Source organism: Balaenoptera acutorostrata, chromosome 6 (assembly GCF_949987535.1).
Source record: "Balaenoptera acutorostrata chromosome 6, mBalAcu1.1, whole genome shotgun sequence".
Lineage (NCBI taxonomy): Eukaryota > Metazoa > Chordata > Mammalia > Artiodactyla > Balaenopteridae > Balaenoptera > Balaenoptera acutorostrata.
Genome location: NC_080069.1, coordinates 116,944,175 through 116,964,304, shown reverse-complemented (window position 1 = coordinate 116,964,304; position 20,130 = coordinate 116,944,175). Strand labels below are relative to the sequence as shown.

General features: G+C 47.5%; 1 protein-coding gene across 8 annotated transcripts in view; it reads right to left on the bottom strand.

Moving 5' to 3' along the window:
* The window catches only part of RALGPS1 (Ral GEF with PH domain and SH3 binding motif 1), a 292,098-nt gene that overhangs the window by 191,453 nt on the left and 80,515 nt on the right, over positions 1–20,130 (bottom strand). For all 8 annotated transcript variants that reach the window (XM_057548190.1, XM_057548193.1, XM_057548192.1 and 5 more), the window contains exon 5: positions 912–995. In XM_057548190.1, the coding sequence (XP_057404173.1) occupies positions 912–995 (84 nt within the window). The remainder of the gene's footprint in view (positions 1–911; positions 996–20,130) is intronic.

Sequence of the window (20,130 nt, the reverse complement as noted above, 5' to 3'; positions counted from 1 at the left end):
CTGAGCAGTCAGAAGCCCACCCCACTTAGTTGGTCCAAGTCCCTGATATCATTCCTTTAGGTGGGGATGCAGAGCTTCCTACCTGGAGCAAAGGTTCTGACTGGACCAAGTCGGTCTGTAGTAGCATGCGTGCGGCCAGTGACCAGGCCATCAGAAATTCAAAGAAATTCAATTCAAGAAGTGTTTCCTGAGTTCATTCTACATATTCATTCATTCATTCTACATATATTTACTGAAGGTCTATTATATGCCTGACATTGGGCAGGGTGGTGGGGGACACAGTGATGAACAAGATAGACATGGTTCCTGCCCTCGTGGAGCCCACAGATGGCCAAGGAAGATGGAGACTAAAGAGTTACACAGAATGAGGACAGATGGGGAAAGGACCACATGGAGAAGTACAGGTGCACTGAGGGGACGTATGACGGGGAGACCTTATACAGGCTGAGATTCATGGGAGGCTCCTAGAGAGACTGACATTCCCGCTGAGATCTGGTTGGGAGCTGAACAGGGAGGACAGCACAAATGGGGGCCTGATGAGACCAAGATATGATGCAGCAGGAAAGAGGTGGGAGGCCAGGATGGCCGAAGCCCACAGAGTGGGGGGACAGACAAGAGATGAGGCTGGAGGGGTGGACATAAGCCAGACCCACCACGCAGGACCTTGTAGGGCACATTAAGGTGCCCGAACCTTAGCTTAAGTGGAATTGGAAGCCATCGAAATGATTTAAACACAGAAAAGATGTGTTCAATTCCACCCGCTGTGTGAAAAAGCACAGATGAAGGTGAGGGTTTAGGAAGAGGGCTTTGGACCTGGGGCCAGGTGCCTGAGACTGAAGCCTGGAGGGGCTCCCAGCCTATGGGGGACAACAGAGCGCTATCTGCACAGGCACATGCAACGGCGTTCTTACCTGGTTAAACCTCCGGGTAAAGGCCACGACGTTGGGAGCGAGACTATGTTTCTCCTTCTTACTCCATCCACAGCTGGCTAGTTCCTGGGAAGCACAGAGTCAATTTCAACAGTGATTCCAATGGGGATGCAAATACAGCAGGGCATCTAACTGGAATGTGGACACAGAGATGGGGAAGGACTGAAGCCTTGGCCATCTATGTCCTCCCAGGGTGGGAGAGATTCTCCTCCTCCTCTGGAGAAGAGGGCTGGGTCTATAGGTGGAGGTGTATCCTGGGACCCCCAGAGGTGAGGTGAGAAGCAGGATACTTTTCTCCATAACCCCGGCCACATCTCCCAGGACTTCTGTGCCAAATTATTCTCAACCCCGCCACTGCCACTCTGCCAGCTCCCCGGGACCGGGACCAGAAGCCCTTTCTTAATGCAAATTGTCTGAGAGAGGGTATAATGTTATATTGAGCAGGAGTCATACCCCAGGGCTAACTTAAAATTAAAATCTGGCTGAAGATGCTCAGATTTCACTGACCAAGTGACATCCTCCATTCCTGGAACCAGAGGACGTGCTGGGCCAAGCCCACTGCAATCAGAGAAGCTCCTGGGATGACCTCAGATTCCTTCCTGAAGTTGGCCCCTCCCATCTCCCATATAAACAAAAGGGGGCAGAAGGACAGGTCGCCTTAATATTTTCTTCAGGAGCCTAGTCTCTTCTTTTCTAGCAGATTTAGCATTATAATTTGAGGAGTCAAATGACCTAAATGTTACCTAACAATGAGGCTGGTTCCTCTCCAAGGGAGGTAACAGGAGCAATCTAATGAGATTACCTGGGGGAAGTAGATAAAAGGGTGAAGGAAAAGCCATTAACTAACTGCCCGGCTTTGCCGGCTTGTGCCTTGGCGACCCCTGGCAGAGAATGCAGGAAAGGAAAGTTCTCTACCCCTCAGTTACAAGGCTTCCTTCTAACTCATATCCAGCCTCTGTATTATTAATGACATTATTTTTTGCCCCACACCTGGAACTTTTATAAGGGCTTTAGTGAGGGTTGGCTGCCTACCAGCTGGAATAGACGCAGATCGGGGTCTACCAGGAAGTCAGGGGGTACTGTGGGAATGGCCAAAGACAAACGTGCTGGCTGAGCAGTTAGGCCTGAAGTGCCGTGCCCTTCAAATGCATCTCAGGACCCAACTGTAAGTCACCGGCAGGCGCCTGTGGGAAGCCGGCTGCAGGCAATGGGCAGCTCTGGATTCAAGGTGAATGACCTGGACTTGAGAACGCTTGGGAACCAACCAGGAGCTAAGAAACACAGCTCCTCTTCCTGGAGGCCTCACTTCTATAAACGGCACCATCGTCCTCCCAGTCACCCACATGAAAAACTACAGCAGACACCCTTGACCCTGCCAAGTCCTTCTCACCCTCACAATTTAGACCCCAAGTAATGGTAATGGCAATGATATTAACTAATGCTACCATTTACCAAGAATCCCCCATGTGTCGGTACTGGACAGGGAGCCTCACTTGTCATCTCATGTAATTCTCACCACATCCGTTTTAATAAAGAAGAGGGCTGAGTACTAGTCATCATCTTGAATGAATGCTTTGGCTCCACTTCTTTTCACAAGTAGATGTGAATCCCTTTGAGCTGTAGAGTTTACCTGTTTACCATGATTCTCCTTGTTCTGTATATCTGAGTTTCTTTTCATGATTCTCCTTGTTCTGTATATCTGAGTTTCTTTTCTAGTGTATATTTGACCTACAAAGTCAGTTCCATTGACTCCTCCTACTCCACCCCACCTTTAGAACATATGCAGTCTGCAAATGTATATTACTGCCCTTTCGAAAGGTAATTGTGAGGACAAGAGCCTCTCTCCCCTATGGATTCCAAAGCCAGCCCTGGAAATGTATGTGTTATAATCTGATATAAAAGAGAATTTGTAAAACTGATGTTCAAGGACTGAGACATGGTTGTTGCCCAGTTTCTGGCTGGTAGTTGCTCCCTTGGTTTTTTCTGAATTCTTTAATAAACAGCAGAAGTTATACACACATCCGTAAGTGTGGGGGGCAGGGAGGGTACACGTGTGTAAGGGTTCATTTAATTCAGAGTTTGGGTCTATTTCCACACCGTAAGTAACTTAGGAAGGCATCCTGAAAGGGAGCGGTGTGGACCTTACAGGCCGAGCCAGGTCAGAGCCCACCCTCCACACACCAGCTGCGTGATGTGTATCTTCTCAGAACCTCAATTTTCTCACCTTAAATGGGTCTGATAACATATTTACCCGTGAAGCTCATTAGAACAGGTAAGATTAAAGCTCACACAGAGCACCTGGCATGTAACAATCACTTGATAAATGTTATTACCCGCCCCCCTTCCCAGGGTCACGCTGCTGTCAGACACGGATTTAACTCCAAACACTCCCTTCTTTCTTCCACACACACTCTCATTGCTGTCTTGAATTATTAACAAAATCGATTATTATTTCTCTTTCATTCTGCTGATGTCATTCAGGCAAGAACCAAAGCAGGTACTTAATACATCTGCCCCAAATTTGTTTGATTTGAATATTTCTAAGACCCTGATTTAAAAACTGTATGTACAGTTCTTGGCGTTTGACAATTCCCTAAGGACCCTTTTGCACTGGAATACATGTCACATTTAAAATTAAAACTTCGGGATTTCCCTGGGGGTCCAGTGGTTAAGACTTCGCCTTCCAATACAGGGGGTGCGGGTCCGATCAATACAGCTAAGATCTCACGTGCCTCGCGGCCAAAAAACCAAAACAGAAGAGACATTATAACAAATTGAATAAAGACTTCCCAAAAAATGGTCCACATCAAAAAAAAAATCTTTAAAATTAAAACTTCAACAGGGTAAAACACTATGTTTGAGAGGTTCCTTGATAAAATGGAAAGGGTCCTTTCCTTGCTCCGAATCCCAACCCTGTCACTCATTTCCTGGGTGACCGCTCTCTTAGCATCAGTTGCATCGCTGATGAAAACAGGGATGCTGAGACTAACTCCACAGAATTGTGGCGGAGACCAAGAGAGATAAAGCCTGACAAAGGAGGTGACATGCAGGGCACAGGCCTGGCTCACAGCAGATTCATTTGTTGAATGAACAGGGCATGAGCATTCCTCAGTGTTGAAATCTCCCAAATCCAGTGCAGAAAGATTTATCAAGATGTCAAAGAAACAAGGCCATTCTAACTGCACTAAAACAAGTCCCAAGCCCAGCCTCCTTGGCAGTATTCCTCTTCTGTGTTCAGCCTTATAGGAATATAAGAGATGCCATCTGTGTGAAGTGGGTTTGGAAAATGTGAAGTAATAGAACAACACTCCTCCAGCCACTAATACCTAAAAAAGGTCCGTGCTACAATTTGAACAGATTTGAGTGTAATTAAGTTAAAATTGACCAGAGGAGACAGGGCTGGTTCTAGAAGGGAGACAAGGGGCTGCACTGAGGCTGGTAAGGCCCAGGTAGCCCTGCGTGCTGGAGGGCCAGCCCTGTGGCTGCCCTGGGCTGCGCTGGGGCCCTGATCTCGCCCAGGCTGTCCTTGGCTCTGAGCTGTCTGCTGAGGTCCACTGGATGTGAAAGGGCAGTAAGAGCCTGTAGAGTCCTTGCCAGCTTCTTCTGGGACCTTTTCTCCGTCATGTGGCTGTTCCCTGGGTTCACTGGGGAGAAACTTTCTGCCACTAAATAAACAAATTTACCTGCCTTCCCTCCCTTCCTCAGGCTTTAGTGGAAGAGAGGCCCTGTCCCCTCAGGCCCCGCTCTCCTCCTGGCTCCCTCCCCCTCCCTGCTCAGAGGCCTTGCTCTGATGCCCTCTCTGGTCCTTGTATCTTCAACCTCTTCCTCTCCAATTTCTTTCCTGCTAGGATTTTAATGTGCAAAAGCCTCTCCCATTAATAATAATAATGGTGATGACAACAATAACCACGATAGTAATAAGAAAAGCCATCTTTTCTAGACCTCCCGTCTCCTCTAGCTCCTGCCCGCTTGAAAGGGTTGTCGGTTCTCCCTGTTTCAACCCAATTCCCTGGCCACCTCCTTCTCTGGCGAGGCAACCCCTCTGCATATTTTCTATTCTCTGTCTTTGCCCCTCAGCTCTGTGTTCTCTTGGCGTCTTGATGCCTCTTGGGCCCCCCATTCTCAGTGTATTTTCCAGTTGCTTTGTTCTTTTCTGACACATGTCCCCCAAGCCCCACCAGGGTCGTCTTCCATACTCTCTACATCTGCATCCCTTCCTGGAAGATCACACACACCGCCACGGCTTCCACCACATGCCCATGTCCGGCCCAAGTTTCTCTCCTGACTCTAGACCAGGATATTCAGCCACCTCCTGGCCACACCTCCCTTGGCCTCCCACAGGCACCTCAAAATCAGCACGCCCAGAACCAAAAGGGTGTCTGACCAGCTGCCTTAAGCAAAAACACCTAACAACATGAGATTCATTTAGACATTCAATCTGACAAAAGAGAGTGTTTATTACAAAGACACTGTCCATGGAAAAAAATCCCTAACCAATATAAAAACAACCCTGTCTTAATACCCCCATCTGCAAGCATTCCTAGGTGACAGCGAGAGTCAACACTGGTTTCGGCTCACCCTCGAGGCTTCTCTGGCCACCAGCTTTGTGCTTAGGGTTTTGGAAGTCAGGTGCCCTGAGGTGGCCTGAGAAAGGCCTGACCCTGACTGTGCCTGGGGTCAATGAGGTAAGGCCCTGGAAGAGGAGACCTGGGGAGTGGGACAAGTCCTCCCTGAAGACCCCCACAGGATCTAAGCCACTGAGCCACAGGCAGCCGCATGTGGCCCTTCCACGCATGTGTTTAATTCTAACTGGAATCTTCTCCAAATCACATTCCTAAAACATGCCCACATGGAAGATGCACCACGTCAAGGAAAGGTCACTAAATCTGACCTCAGGGACCACCACCAGGCGGCACCAGCCAATGACACCACATTACCATCTTGCTCAATGGCAACCTTTTTTCCTTCCTTCTACCTCCAAGTTTCTTCCCATCCCTCCCATCCTACCCTCTGGAACAATCTTCAGAAGAACTGGTGGGACAGTCACACACTAGTCAAAGGAGTTTTAAAAGCACCCCAGGGAGTGGGTGACCCACTGAGGCAGTGGGGGGGGAGACAGCGCCAGTTTGTGGGATGGCAGTGGGGTCTGACTAAGGAGTAAGGCATTTCAGAGCTCTCATACCTCACTGCTGGGAATGCAAAATGGTAGAGCCATTTGGGAGAGCAGTTTCGCAGTTTCTTTTAATGTTAAGCATACACTTAACCAAGTGACCCAGCAATCTCACTAAAGCAAACATTTCATTTGTACACACAAAAAAACTGTATGCATGTTTATGGCAGTTCTCAATATGGAAATTCTCAATTTCCCCAAACTGGAAACAACCCAGATTTCCATCAATTGATGAAGGGACAAATTGTGATCCGTCCATATAATCAAACACTACTTGGCAATAAAAAGGAATGAACTACTGATACAGGCATCAGCAAAGATAAATGTCAAAAGCTTTATGCTAAGTAAAAGGAACCAGACACAAAAATATTATAGGATTCCATTTTTATGACATTTGGAGATAGGTAAAAACTATAGGGACAGAAACCAGATCACTGGCTGCCAGGGACACAGGGAAGCTCTGAGATGCTAGGCAAGTTCTCGCCCTGGATCGTGGTGGTTCCATGAGAGAACAGGAGTCCTGCCTACCTTATCCACTGTTTCGCTTTCTGCAGTTTTAGTTACCTGCAGTCAACTGAGGTCCGAACATATTAAATGGAAAATCCCAGAAATAAACAATTCATACATTTTTAAATCATGCACCATTCTAAAGCGTGACGAGATCTCTCATGCCCTACAGCTCTGTCCAGCTCAGAACGTGAACCATCCCTTTGTCCAGCATATCCTGCCTGTCAGTCACCGAGTAGCCGGCTGTTATTAGATTGATTGTGGTGGTGTCACAGTGCTTGTGTTCAAGTAACCCTTATACTTAATAATGGCCCCAAAGCACAAGAGGAGTGATGCTAGTAATTAGGATATGCCAAGAGACTTCCCTGGTGGTGCAGTAGTTGAGAATCCACCTGCCAATGCAGGGGACACAGGTTCGAACCCTGGTGCAGGAAGATCCCACATGCCACGGAGCAACTAAGCCCGTGCGCCACAACTACCGAGCCTGCACTGTAGAGCCCGTGCGCCACAACTACTGAAGCCCACGCACCACAACTACTGAAGCCCGCGCGCCTAGAGCCCGTGCTCCGCAACAAGAGAAGCCACCGCAATGAGAAGCCCGCGCACCGCAACAAAGAGTAGCCCCCGCTCGCCGCAACTAGAGAAAGCCCGTGTGCAGCAACGAAGACCCAAAGCAGCCAAAAATAAATAAATTAAAAAAAAAAAAGTCTTAGGGTATGCCAAAAAGAAGCTGTAAAGTGCTTCCTTTAAACGAAAAGGCGAAAGTTCTCGACTTAATAAGGAAAGAAAAAAATATATGCTGAGGTTGCTAAGATCTGCGGTAAGAACAAATCTTCTATCCGTGAAACTGTGAAGGAGAAAAAAGAAAGGCATTCTAGTTTTGGGACTTCCCTGGTGGTCCAGTGGTTGAGACTCCATGCTCCCAATGCAGGGAACCCGGGTTCAATCCCTGGTCAGGGAACTAGAGCCCATGTTCCGCAACTGAGAGATCCTGCATGCCGCAACTAAGACCCAGAGCAACCAAATAAATAAATAAATCTTTTAAAAAAGTCATGCTAGTTTTGCTGTCGCCCTTCAAACTGCAAAAGTTATAGCCACAGTGCATAAGTGCTTAGTTAAGATGAAAAAGGCATTAAATTTGTACAATAAGCTATTTTGAGAGACAGAGACCACATTCACCTAACTTTTATTACAGCATATTGCTATAATTGTTCTATTTTATTATTAGCTATTGTTTTTATTCTCTTACTGTGCCTAATTTATAAATTAACCTTTATCATAAGTATGTATGTAGTACAGAAAAAAACAGTACAGTTGACCTTTGAACAACACAAGTTTGAACTGCACAGGTCCACTTTTATGCAGATTTTTTTCAATAGTAAATACTACAGTAGTACATGATGGGCAGTTGGTTGAACCCTCAGATGCAGAACCTCAGATATGGAGGAAACATGCATAAGGAGGGCCACCTATAAGTTATACTCAGATTTTCAACTGTGTGGAGGGTCAGTGCCCCTGACCCCCATGTTGTTCATGGCTCAACTGTACATAGGGTTTGGCAGTATCTGCGGTTTCAGGCATCCTCTGGGGGTCTTGGAATGTATCCCCCTCGGATAAGGGGAGGACTACTGTATACATTTATCAAGACTCACCAAACTGTTAACGAAAAAGCATGAATTTTGGACTTCCCTGGTGGTGCAGTGGTTAAGAATCTGCCTGCCAATGCAGGGGACACAGGTTCGAGCCCTGGTCAGGGAAGATCCCACATGCCACGGAGCAACTGAGCCCGTGCGCCACAACTGCTGAGCCTGCGCTCTAGAGCCCGCAAGCCACAACTACTGAGTCCGCGTGCCACAAGTGCTGAAGCACGCACACCTAGAGCCCGTGCTCCACAACAGGAGAAGCCCCCGCAGTGAGAAGCCCGCGCCGCGCAAAGAAGAGTAGCCTCCGCTGGACACAACTGAGAAAAGCCTGCACACAGCAACGAAGACCCAATGCAGCTGAAAATAAATAAATAAATAAATAAATAAATTATTTTTAAAAAGCGTGAATTTTACTGGATAAAATTAAACCTCAATAAGTGTGACTAAAAAAAAAAAAAAAAACGGAAAGGAAACAGTCCAAGCATCAAGGACTGTGAAGGGAAGCGCAGCAATAACAGCCATGCAAAAGAGCTAAAGAACAACTAGTTCACGTGGGACTAAGACAAAGAGGCCTGATGGAGGGTCTCCGGGAAAAAATTAATGCAATTAAAAATATGATAGGAATAAAAACATAACAGCAAACTTGCAAAAGTTTGAGGACATGATGAGGGCAAATGATGATAGAAAAAAAGCAATTATAATCTCCAGGAATAACAAAAACCAAGAAACTCCTGTTTGTATATGTTTAAATGTTATATATGTATTTAAATAGTATATATACATTTAAAATAGTATATATTTTAAATGTTTAAATATTATATATTTTAATAGCTGTATACATTTAAATATTTTATTTTTTCCCCAACATTAGGCAGTTGATGGATTAAAAGAAAAGGGAATCTGTGGGCCCTTGATGTGAGGCATATTCTCTCTTGAATGGCCCAGGGTCCTTAGAGAATGAAATACAACCCTGGCACACTACCTAGCTTGGCAATGAATGACATTTACACATTTACATAGCCATAAAAATGAAATGCTGTTTGCTGGTTTGCAACTTTTAGAGTCAACCTAAGGAAAACTGATGGACTTGGTGTAACTGCAAAATGTCAGAATGTTAATTTAATTAACTTGACAGTGTAAAAGTACAGCTGACAGAAGGTGGCAAGTGAAGAAGGGGAGGAAAAGCATGGGAAGTGAGCAGTCATGAGACACTATATAAAGCTGATGAAATCGAGGTCTCAGTGCACCAAATAAAGTTCCAAAAATAACCAGGAGAAGAAAATCCTCTGGGGAGGGGACTGGAGTAAGGGATCAAAGCGTTTCTTCATAAGCTCTTCTGTACTATTTGAATATCATGAAAAGATTACTTTGAAACAAATTTTAATAGGTGACATGTTACAATATTACACATTGTAAACTTTCTAAAATTAAATTTTAACAGTTGAGTAAACACTCAAATATACAAAATTTTTATAAACTCATAACCTGCTTATAACCTGTCAGGGTCAACATCTATAACGCAAATGTGTCAACATAAATAACAGATAGTTTTCAGATGGCCACTAGACACTTCTGTACCTTCTGATGGAGTAAGCATGTGAAATCATGACCATCTGAACCTTCAGGAAACAGGCCTGTCCCACAGGAGACGTCAGGACTTTACCCAAGTGAATCGCAGAGGAGGGAGCAGCTAACTGGGGGGGCTGCCTTAGACCCTCACTGGGACAAAATTGGTTGTGATGAAAAATGGAAGGAAAAGAAAAGGGAAGGAGGAAAGGTAAAAGGAGGCAAGGATGGAAGAAAGAAAGGAAGCGAGAGGAAGAAGGGAGGGATCAGGGAAGAGGGGAAAGAAGACGGGAGGGCGGGGGGGCCAGCTGAGCACCAGCTCCCATGCTGGAGGGGCTCCAGGACAGTCAGACGAGACCTCGAGGAGCTCAGTGTCTGGCCAGTGGGGGAGACAGACATGAACACAAATCACTGTAACTCAAGACAACAAAAAGCAACTGCACTTTCCTGCTTTATTTCTGAAGGTTGAAGACCTAAAAAGACATTTCCTAGATCCAAGCCTTCTGAGTGACTGTCAGTGGGCTGAGGCATCTTTAGCTCTTTCTTGGGAGGAGAAGGAGGAGAAGGAGAAGAAGGAGAAAGAGGGGAAAGGGTGAGAAGAAAGGATGAAGAAGGAAGGGAAAGAGAAAAGGAAGAGACAACAGTAATGGACAATTTATAAAACACACCTACATTCGATACCAGAGTTAAAGTATGTTTTATGAAATACAGCAATGGACCAAACAAACATGCTCTTGCTTTCTATGTTCTACAGGAGGGGAGAGAGATGAGAAATCTGTGATAAGTCAAATGATGATAAATCCTTTAAAAAAATGTTAACCAGGATGAAGGAATGGAATATTGGAGCGGATGCCTCAGGACGCCTGGCTGATAAACCGACTGGAGTGGAGACCACGAACGAGGTTGGCAGCAGGCTCTGCGAGGATCCAGGGAGAGGGTTCCAGGCCGAAGGAAGTGCGAGTGTGAAGACCCTGGAAGCTCTGACAGCACAAGGTGGGCAATGAGGCTGGAGCTGCTTGAGCCTGGGGCGGGTGGGAGGAGACGGGGTAGGAAGGAAGGGGGTGGAGGCCTCGAGGGCAGGTAAGGACTAGAGTTTACTCTGAGTGGGACGGGAAGGCTGCAGAGGGACTGAGCAGAAGCAGCTCCAAAAGCCTCATGCTGTGCGCTGGGTAGGTTTTATCAGACCCAACCCACCCCGTGCTCTTGTGCTGTGCTACATATAGTCTAACCTGTACTATAACCTCATATACGGGCAACATCATTTTCTCAGGTGAGAGCAATTCATTTTAGTAATCTGAAAGAAACACCTGCTAGGGGCTGTGTGTGGAGAAAGGGAGGAGCCCGGCCCCGGGGAAAATGAACACGAGGACCTCCATAAGGGCTCAGAAGCCCTGGCTAGACAAACCACAGAGGGTGAAAGAATCGCTGGGGACAAATGGGTGCCTTCTGCGGGGTCGGGGTGCGTGGGGGTTCCTGACCTAGTAGGAGGAGCTCCGATTTCTCAGCTTCCAGTCTGTTCATTTCTGTACAGCGACTGGTTTACAGTCACTACTGTTTCATCAAGTCCTCAAACTACCGTCTGTTTAGCAAACACGCAGATTTAGGGTCATGCAGATGATGCAAACTTCCCCAAACATTCCCTTTCCAGCCCTAGTGTTGTGCAGCTCTGCACAATTAGAACCAGCTGTCCAGGCAGGGCAGCGGCCAAGTGCAACCCTGTGAACTACCTCCACTCCACGTGACAGAGAAAGGGCCCTGTGAGCAGAACGGAGAGCGGCCCGCAGTGCAGCCCACCCGGATTCCCGGGCTGGTCACGAGGCCCACAGAGCCTCACGTTCATTTCCCACTCTCACCCTATGGACTGCGCTCAATTCCCTTTCTCTGTATTCTTGGGATATTTTTTTTTTTCCAAATAACATCATTCAGACGTTCTCTTTTTAAAAAGAATACTTTTTTTTTTTTTTTTGATCAGGGACCTAGCACATGTTCCGTACAGAAAACCTAGACAATACAGAAAGCCCACAGAAGAGAATTTAAATCACCCATTAGCCTAACACCCAGAGAAACCAGAATTTACAATCGGGTCAATAATAATGACAATAACAACAACAGCTAACTTTACTGAGCACTTACTAAGTCTGCCCTCGAGACACTTACTGTGTCAAGCACAATGTCAATCGTTTTATGTACATTTATCCTTTGCTCACTGAATTCTCACAGCAACCCTATCAGATAGATACTATAATTGCCCCATTTTACAGATGAAGAAATGAAAGCTTAGTTAGAGAAGTCAAGCAATTTGCTCAAACCCACATATGTGGTCAACGTGAGAGCCAAGATTCCAACCTGGGTCTGTAGGTCTCAGGAGCCTGGCCCCTTGGCCTCAGAGCAGGTCCGTCTCCAGGACGGAGGCCCTTCCCCACTCCCAGGCGCAGAGGTACACAGAGGTGCGCACGCCATACGCACACACACTCTCTCTCTCAATGGAACTCACACTGTAGCTGTGGCTTTGTCCTTACTACCTCGTCATTACAGACATTTTCTCACATCTGCCCCACCCTCCTTTCACACTCCATACACACTTGACATCTCCTAGAAACAATTCATCGTATTCATCTCCTTTTGTTTTTCCTCTGAGTTCTAGGAGAAAATTTCAGTCTGTCTTTTAATTCTCCTTTGGTTTTCTACAGTATCTGGTTTGCTGCTCACTGTTTCCACTGCAATTTAAATTTGGTAATCACGTTTTTTCAGCACAATTCAACCCTTCTTAATCTGGATCTTCGCAAACTGCAGTCGTCCGTAACACTGCCGGGAACATAAAATGAAATTTCTGGAAGTAATGGGGAGAAGCAGGCTCTGACCTAGTCCTCGCACTGCCTACCATTTTTTGTCCAAACAAAACTTTTCTGTGTCTGGTGAGTATGCTAAACACCACATCGGAAACTGGAAAAGTTAACTCAAAATTTCCAGGGCCACGTGATTCTACCAGTGAGTCCTGTCAGACCTCATAATTTAGTGTTTAAGTAACACCTAATTCTTATGCTAAATAATCTATCCCAGAGCACAGAAAGCAATGGAAAGAAGCCCCAAACCCTAACACCTAACAAATACAGAACAAGTGGGAAAAAGAGTCATCCTACATGGTCCAGCAGGTTTGTCTAAAAAAATGTAAGAATAAGCTAATATTATGAAAACGATTAACATAATAACAGTACATCAATAAATCAAAGAAGAGGAAAGTGTTATGTTCCTCTCAGATACTGAAAAAAGTAATTAGCAAAATGCAACATTCGTTTGGGATTTTAAAAAGAAAAAAAGAACTTCTTAGAAGCTTAGTAATATCTATCTCAAACCAACAGCCATCATTATATAACAAGAGGAACACTAAAGGAATCTGAATTAAAGTTAGAAACAACAGGTGGTGCATCCTTTCTCAACAAGGTTCCTTATCTGAACCATAGAACACAGAAAGTGATTTGAGAGTGACTGTCTTAATTCTCCTAAGACTGGGACGTTTGTACACACAATGGACCTTCAGGCTTAATCCTCTCATGGATCCCTGGTTGAGAAAGGCCTATAACCCAGTGCTGGGCAATAGAAATGTAATGCAAGCCATATATTTTAAATTTTCTAGTATCCGCATTAAAAAAAGAAAAAAACAGGTGAAATTATTTTTAATAATTTATTTTATTTAACTCAATATATCCAAATATTATATTTTCAACCTGTAATCAATACAAAATATACAAAATTATCGATGAGACAGCTTACATTCTTTTTGTACTATGTCTTTGAAATCTGGTCTGTTTTTCACACTTACAGAACACCTCAGTTTGGACCAGTCACATTTCAAGTGTCCAGTAGCTAGATGAGGCCGCCATCTTGGACAACACAGCTCTAACCAATGGACAATGACACTGAAATACAAAATATAATTACTGAAAAGGAGAGGTCAGGCAGGTGAACCAAAGACAAGTCGAGAGGCCCCACCAGCAGGGCCGGGGTGAGGTAGGGAGCCAAGGCAGCCAGCTGAGAACCAAAAAGGAAGGTTAGCCTGGGACAAGCAAGAAGACAGAACAGGTGAGGAACCCACTCATGACTGACCTTAAGTAATGGGTTCTGTATGTCCCTGTTACTGAAGGTCTGTCTCCACCTCCACTCCCCTGCTCCTCCAAAGGGAGGTAGAGCTTGTCTCTAATGGCTGAGGAAGATTCAGCTGCAGCTGTATAGGAACGCAGGTTACAGACAGAATGAAATACGTTCAAAAAAGATGGAGAGGGACTTCCCTGGTAGCACAGTGGTTAAGAATCCGTCTGCCAATGCAGGGAGACAGGTTCGAGCCCTGGTCCAGCAAGATCCCACATGCCGCAGAGCAACTAAGCCCGTGTGCCACAACTACTGAGCCTGTGCTCCAGAGCCTACAAGCCACAACTACTGAGCCCGTGTGCCACAACTACTGAGCCTGTGCTCCAGAGCCTACAAGCCACAACTACTGAGCCCGCGCGCCTAGAGCCTGTGCTCCGCAACAAGAGAAGCCACCGCAAAGAGAAGCCCGCACACTGCAATGAAGAGTAGGCCCCGCTCGCCACAGCTAGAAAAAGCCCGCGTGCAGCAACGAAGACCCAGCGCAGCCAAAAATAAATAAATAAAATAAATAAATTTAACAACAACAAAAAAAGATAGAGAAAGACATGTGCAGCCCACTTTGGCAATTTCATGTTTTTACAGGGTCTTCCTAAGTAAGGAGTCCTGGGTTCTAATCTCAGCTGTGCCCTGAACCCCCTCTGAGAGTTTGGGTCAGTCCTTCCCACTAGGGGGGCTCAGTGTCCTCTCTGTAAAATACAGTGGCCCTCGATGGTCCTTAAGATCCTCCCAGTTCTCCCATTCTATGAGCCTGCGGGAAGCAGAGGTCACAAGTGTAGCTTTATAGAAAAACGTTACTAAGTAAGCCCTGTCCCTGGAGACTGCATGACTGAGCAGTTTTCTTTGCAAGTGTTTTGAGGGGGTGTGGAGAGGCTGAGTCTCAGAGACATAGTCAAGAAGGAGCAGGGGGCTTCCGGGCACTGCGCCGGTCCTCAGGGATGGGGTGGACACGACAGTCCGGGGAGGCAGGAGACGGGAACCAGCTCGGGGGAGGCAGGCTGGGGGCAGACAGAGAGAACACAGCCCAGGTTACAGAAAGAGGGAAGGGAATGAAAGTGGAGGCTAGGGGAGGGAAGGAAGAAGGAAAGAAAAGGGAAAAAAAGAGAGAAGAAAGAAAGGCGTTCGGGGTTAAATCCAGGTGGGATCAGGTAGGGGAGAGGCGCACCCAGGGGGAGCAGGGCGGGGAGGGAGGGTGTGGAGGCCCCACGGGGGCAGCTCGCTGTCCAGGGCAGGAGGGAGAGCAGCGGCAGTACCCGGGGAGCATCCCACAGGCTTTCCACGTCCCCAACAGAAGCATCCTCTGAAGGTCTGCATGTCAGGAGCAGACACAACTGTCTGGTCAGATGCCAAAGAGGCAGCACTGGCCACCTGACACCAGGGACACATCCAGGGAGGCTGAGACCCAAACTGTGTGGCCCCCAATCTCACCAGACAGGAAGAGAACACGGTGGGAGCACATTGAGATAACCAACCACCAGCCCTATGGCTCCTCCTCACTCTGTGAGGAGGGTACTTCTAGACAAGATCAGTCCTGTTCCCAGGCTGAGAATAATAATAATGAGGATAACAATAACAACAGCAGCTCAGCTTGCTTACTGTATGCCAGGCACTAGGCTAAATACTTTTCTTACATTACATCCCTCCATCTTTTAACAACGGCATTCACCAGGAAGCACTATTATTGCCCCCCATTTACACACAAGTAAAATTGAGATCCAGAGAGGATAATTCACTTGCCTAAGGTCACACAGCAAATAAGTGACAAAACTGGGATTCAAACCCAGGTGTGTGTGACTCTAAAACCTAAGCTCTTAACCACTGTGCTTTCAGCCTGGTCAAGCATTATTCCCATGATTTTTCACCAACATTTTGAATAACACTGATGGAGTATCTGCAAAGTGGATAGCACTATAGGGGTTACAAAGTGAACAAAAGGTCAGGGAAGGAAGAGAACCACAAGGTATTGCATGTTTCCTACACTTTAGGTACTGTGCAATGTGCTTACGTCTAGTTTATTTTGCATAAGTTTCAAAGCCAGACCATGAAGTCGATTTTACTATTCCATTTTACAGATGGAAAAACTGAGACTCACAGAGATGAAGTCATTTATACAAGTTCATCTAGGCAGTAAATGGCAAAAACCAGAGCCTGAGCTTTTACTACAAAAAGGTCCCAGGGGGACACTGAGGTATAAGGTAACCAGACAGGGGGCCTGGGAGTGGACAGATTTCACTCAGAAAAGGGTGAACTGGGGTTGGGGGGGGGGGTCGGTAGGGGTGCGTTGTAGAAAATGATGAGCCTGGAGGCTGCACAGGGGCTCAAGGCTGTCCCGCCCTAAGGACATCCTCTCCCACCCCCCATCCCCCACCCCACCCCAGCTCCCAGGCCTGACTTCATCTGGATCGAGGCAGAGTTGCAGGACGGGCCACAGGGTAAGTCTTCATTCATCAAAATAGTTGTTTCATTCTAAGTGTCACACTGAGTCTTCTCCCCAACCCCTGGTAATTTGGTTTTTGATAACAAGCAACGTGAAGCCCCTGGATAGAGCAGGATTTCTGGAAACAAAGTGAGCCCTCTGATAAACTCCAGCAATGGCTCCACAGCAGGACCTATCACAGGGGTGACTCGGGTTTGACACTGGAACTGTCTGATGGCAACCAGGGAAGGCCAGTGCACAAGCAGCCCAGAAGGAACGGCTCTTTCAGAAAAGCTGTTTCCTCTCCTGAGAAGCTAAAACAAAAACCACCTTTCAAATGTTTGATCTATACAGGGATACTTGTTGAAATTAAAAGTGTGAGGAAGCCTTTCAGTCACCGGAGCCAACAGCCTCTGAGGTGTGACACCACCTTTTGTAGGACAGGGCGTGAGGCCATGGCTCCAATCACCACCTCAGGCCTGGCCGCCCCTCAACACATCTCCAGCCCCATCTAATCAGTAATGCCAGCCAGTCTCCCCGAGCGCCTCCCCTGTGCCAGGCTCTGTACGAGGCTTGGGGGATTGAGCAGTGAACGTGGCACTTGCCTTCCAGTGGAGAAGACAGGCGTTAATTAAGAATGTGTTGCTAAGTGCCTAAGGACAAGTTCCAAGCGGTAATGGGGGGCTGGCACAGCTGAGGTGCAGGGGACTGGGAGCGAGCCAGGTCACGGTGACAGGAGCGGCACGGAGGGCAGGCATGGCAGGCAGAGATCAGCCGGCGCACAGGCCTGGGGGTAGATCCGAGGGCCTGCGAGGAAGCCAGAGCAGGGGGAGCAGAGAGTGGACGGGGAGGGCTGGACAGGAAGGAATAAACCAGGTCTCACGTGGCCTCCAGACTTGGGACAGATCCTATGGGCACCGGGGAAACCAGTGGAAATCTTGAACAGGCTCAGTGATGTGGACAGAGATTTAAAAACTACAGGGTGGGCGACAGAGCAGGAAGGGGCAGAAGTGCATGTGGAGATGAGCATTAAGATGAGGAGGCCGTGAGAGGGCAGCCTGACCTTGGAGGTGACTCTGGGGACAGAGAGAGGGGGAAGGAGGGGAGACGGGGCAGGGACTGACTAGGGGCAGAGAACATGGGAGAGAGGAGTCGCCGATGACAGACACCATGTTCCTGGCCTGACCGGGTGGACAGGGGTGCCATCCCAGGGGTGGGGACCACAGCAGGATTCTGGGGAAAGAATCATGGGTTTGGTCCGTGGCATGCTGTGGCCGTAGGGCCTGTGCAAACTTTGGCTGCTGCTTGTTCTGCTTCTTGAAGGAAGCACAGCTCTGCCTATAGAACCAAGTCCCAAGAGCCCTGGGCATGGCATTCAAGGCCTCCACAATGGGACTACCCTATTCTCTCATCTAATTTTGTACAGCACCCTTCCCCTCTCCTTTGCTCTGAGCAAACTAATCTGCTCACTGGTCCCTGTACATGGCCACGTCCTTCCCAAATGCCTTACCAGGTTCAAGCTGTTCCCTCAACCTGGAATGCCCTTTCTTCTGATCTTTTGGCCAAATCACACGGATCTCTCCAGGCCATGAACAAACAGGACCCCCTCCAGGATGCTCTGCCAGTTACCCCGGCTACAAGTATAGGCCCCACTCCCGGACAGTGCTCAGTCTGTCCCCTTCAGTGTGGCCCTTGCCATTATTTACATATATTTCTTACTTTCCCCATTAGACCAGGGATTCCGCATTCGCCCTCGAGTCCCCTGAAAACCAGGCAGGGAGCCTCACACGTGATACGTTCAGGTCAATATGTGCCGAATGACTGAACGGTAAGCATGGAACCCGCCGTCCCCAGCAGGCCCAGGAATGCCTACCCAAGCCACGAGAAGATCGCTTGGAAGAACGTCTCCTCTAACTACATTCAAATCCACAGCTCCACTCGGAGACCACACACTGGCCCCCGTGCACATCAGCCTTCTTCCAGATGCCACTCAGACTCCAAGGGCCGCCTGTACCTTGACTTCAGCAAATACGCAGCCAAGACGGCTCAGTGCTGCTCTGACCGCCTCCACACCAGAGGGCAGAGGCTCAGAGCCTCCCACAGTCTCACAATCACCTCAAGGGGTCATCTGGGGTCTGAAATGGACCCTGGGGGTGTAGGCAGGTAGGCAGGGGCTGGCCACAACCTGAGCCCTGAGTGCTCCAGGTCCAAGAGGAGGGAAAAGTGGCCGAGGAGTGGGGCTGTGCTCTGTGGAGTGGGACAGGGCTGGGGAGAGACGTGCAAATTCTGCCGCGCACAGAGGTGTCTGGGCATAACATTTTAAGAGGCTTGCCCTCTCCAAAAAGTTTATCCACAATGCAGAAGAGGAAAAAGGGAAAAAAACAAGAGATCACAACTCATTTTATGAGTAGTTTTCATCCAAGAATCTCATATTTTCCACTGAAGGAAAAGCCAATCTACATCTAAAGAGTCAAATTTTCAAGATCTACGCTCAAGAGAAAGGAACAATCTCCAGCCATAAATTAAAAGTTTGCTTTAAACTCTCATTTCCCAAGAGAGTCAGAACTTCAGAGCCCTCCACGCCCTGCAGTTGGGCCCTGACTGTCCACCCGTCTAGTCAGAAGGCAAACAACCCAGGCCATTTGTAATGACAAGCAAACACTAATGAATTTCGGAGCATGTCTGGTGCTTGCATTTATAGATCATAAAATCATCTGGCTTCTTCTCACCCATGCTGACATGCCAATGAGGCAACCCCAAATATTTATAGGCAGGAAGGGGTTGCCAGGACCACTCTGTGGGAGGGAGGCTAGGGGTAGAGGGGACTGTCTGTAATCTCCCCATTACATATAAACCCATTTTTATGCTCTGACATTCAGAGCATAAAATCTCAATCTTGGCATGCAAAATCCTATTAAACAGTATTTATTTTTTTTAAGACATCAACCTAACTGTCTCAATTGCATACAGGTACAAACGTAGTCAGAAGTTACCAAAATGGCTTTTTAAATATCAGCCAGTTATAAATAAAGGATTTAAAATGCAGTTAGATTTTTCCAGTTAGATATATAATTTGTCTAATACACACGGACTGAATTCTAAGTGTCTGGAGGAAAAGTACTTCCGTAAAAAATAGGCTGTCGGTCCGGGGACACCACACATGTCCCCAGCTCCCAGGGCAGACCCTTCATTGCCCAGCCAAGGCAGAGCCCCTGTCCTGGCCACACTGCCATGACCACCCAGGGGGAAGGGACGGCGGTGGCTCTGGGACTCCTTCCACCCCAGAGGACTCCTTCCACGACCCAGATGGCCCAGACTGGCCCCTGGCTGTCTGGGTCCTCCAGAGGCTGACTTTCATCCCCCAAAGAGGCACACACACAAACCACAGGAAGAGTTACTAACATGCAGAATGAGCTCCTGCATAAGGAGATCTTTCTTAACCCGAAATAGCTACACAGCGTTCACTTCTTAATGGCCAAGTGTCCCACATCTGACCTAAGCCGTGTGCAAATAAAGGCTGTCTGAACATGGACCATTTGGGGGCATCAATGTGCACAAGCCATAGCTCATTTAACCGGCTCCTCCCAGGCCCCAAACCCCTCACCCCACTCTCAGGCTCCATTCAGAAGCCCACACAGTACAAACACGAAGGGTGCTGACTGGAGCAGGTAGGGTCTCAGAGCCAGAAGGTCCCCAAGAGGCAGATGACGTATTGGGACAAGGGGACATTGAAGGACACTGGTTCCCCATTACTCA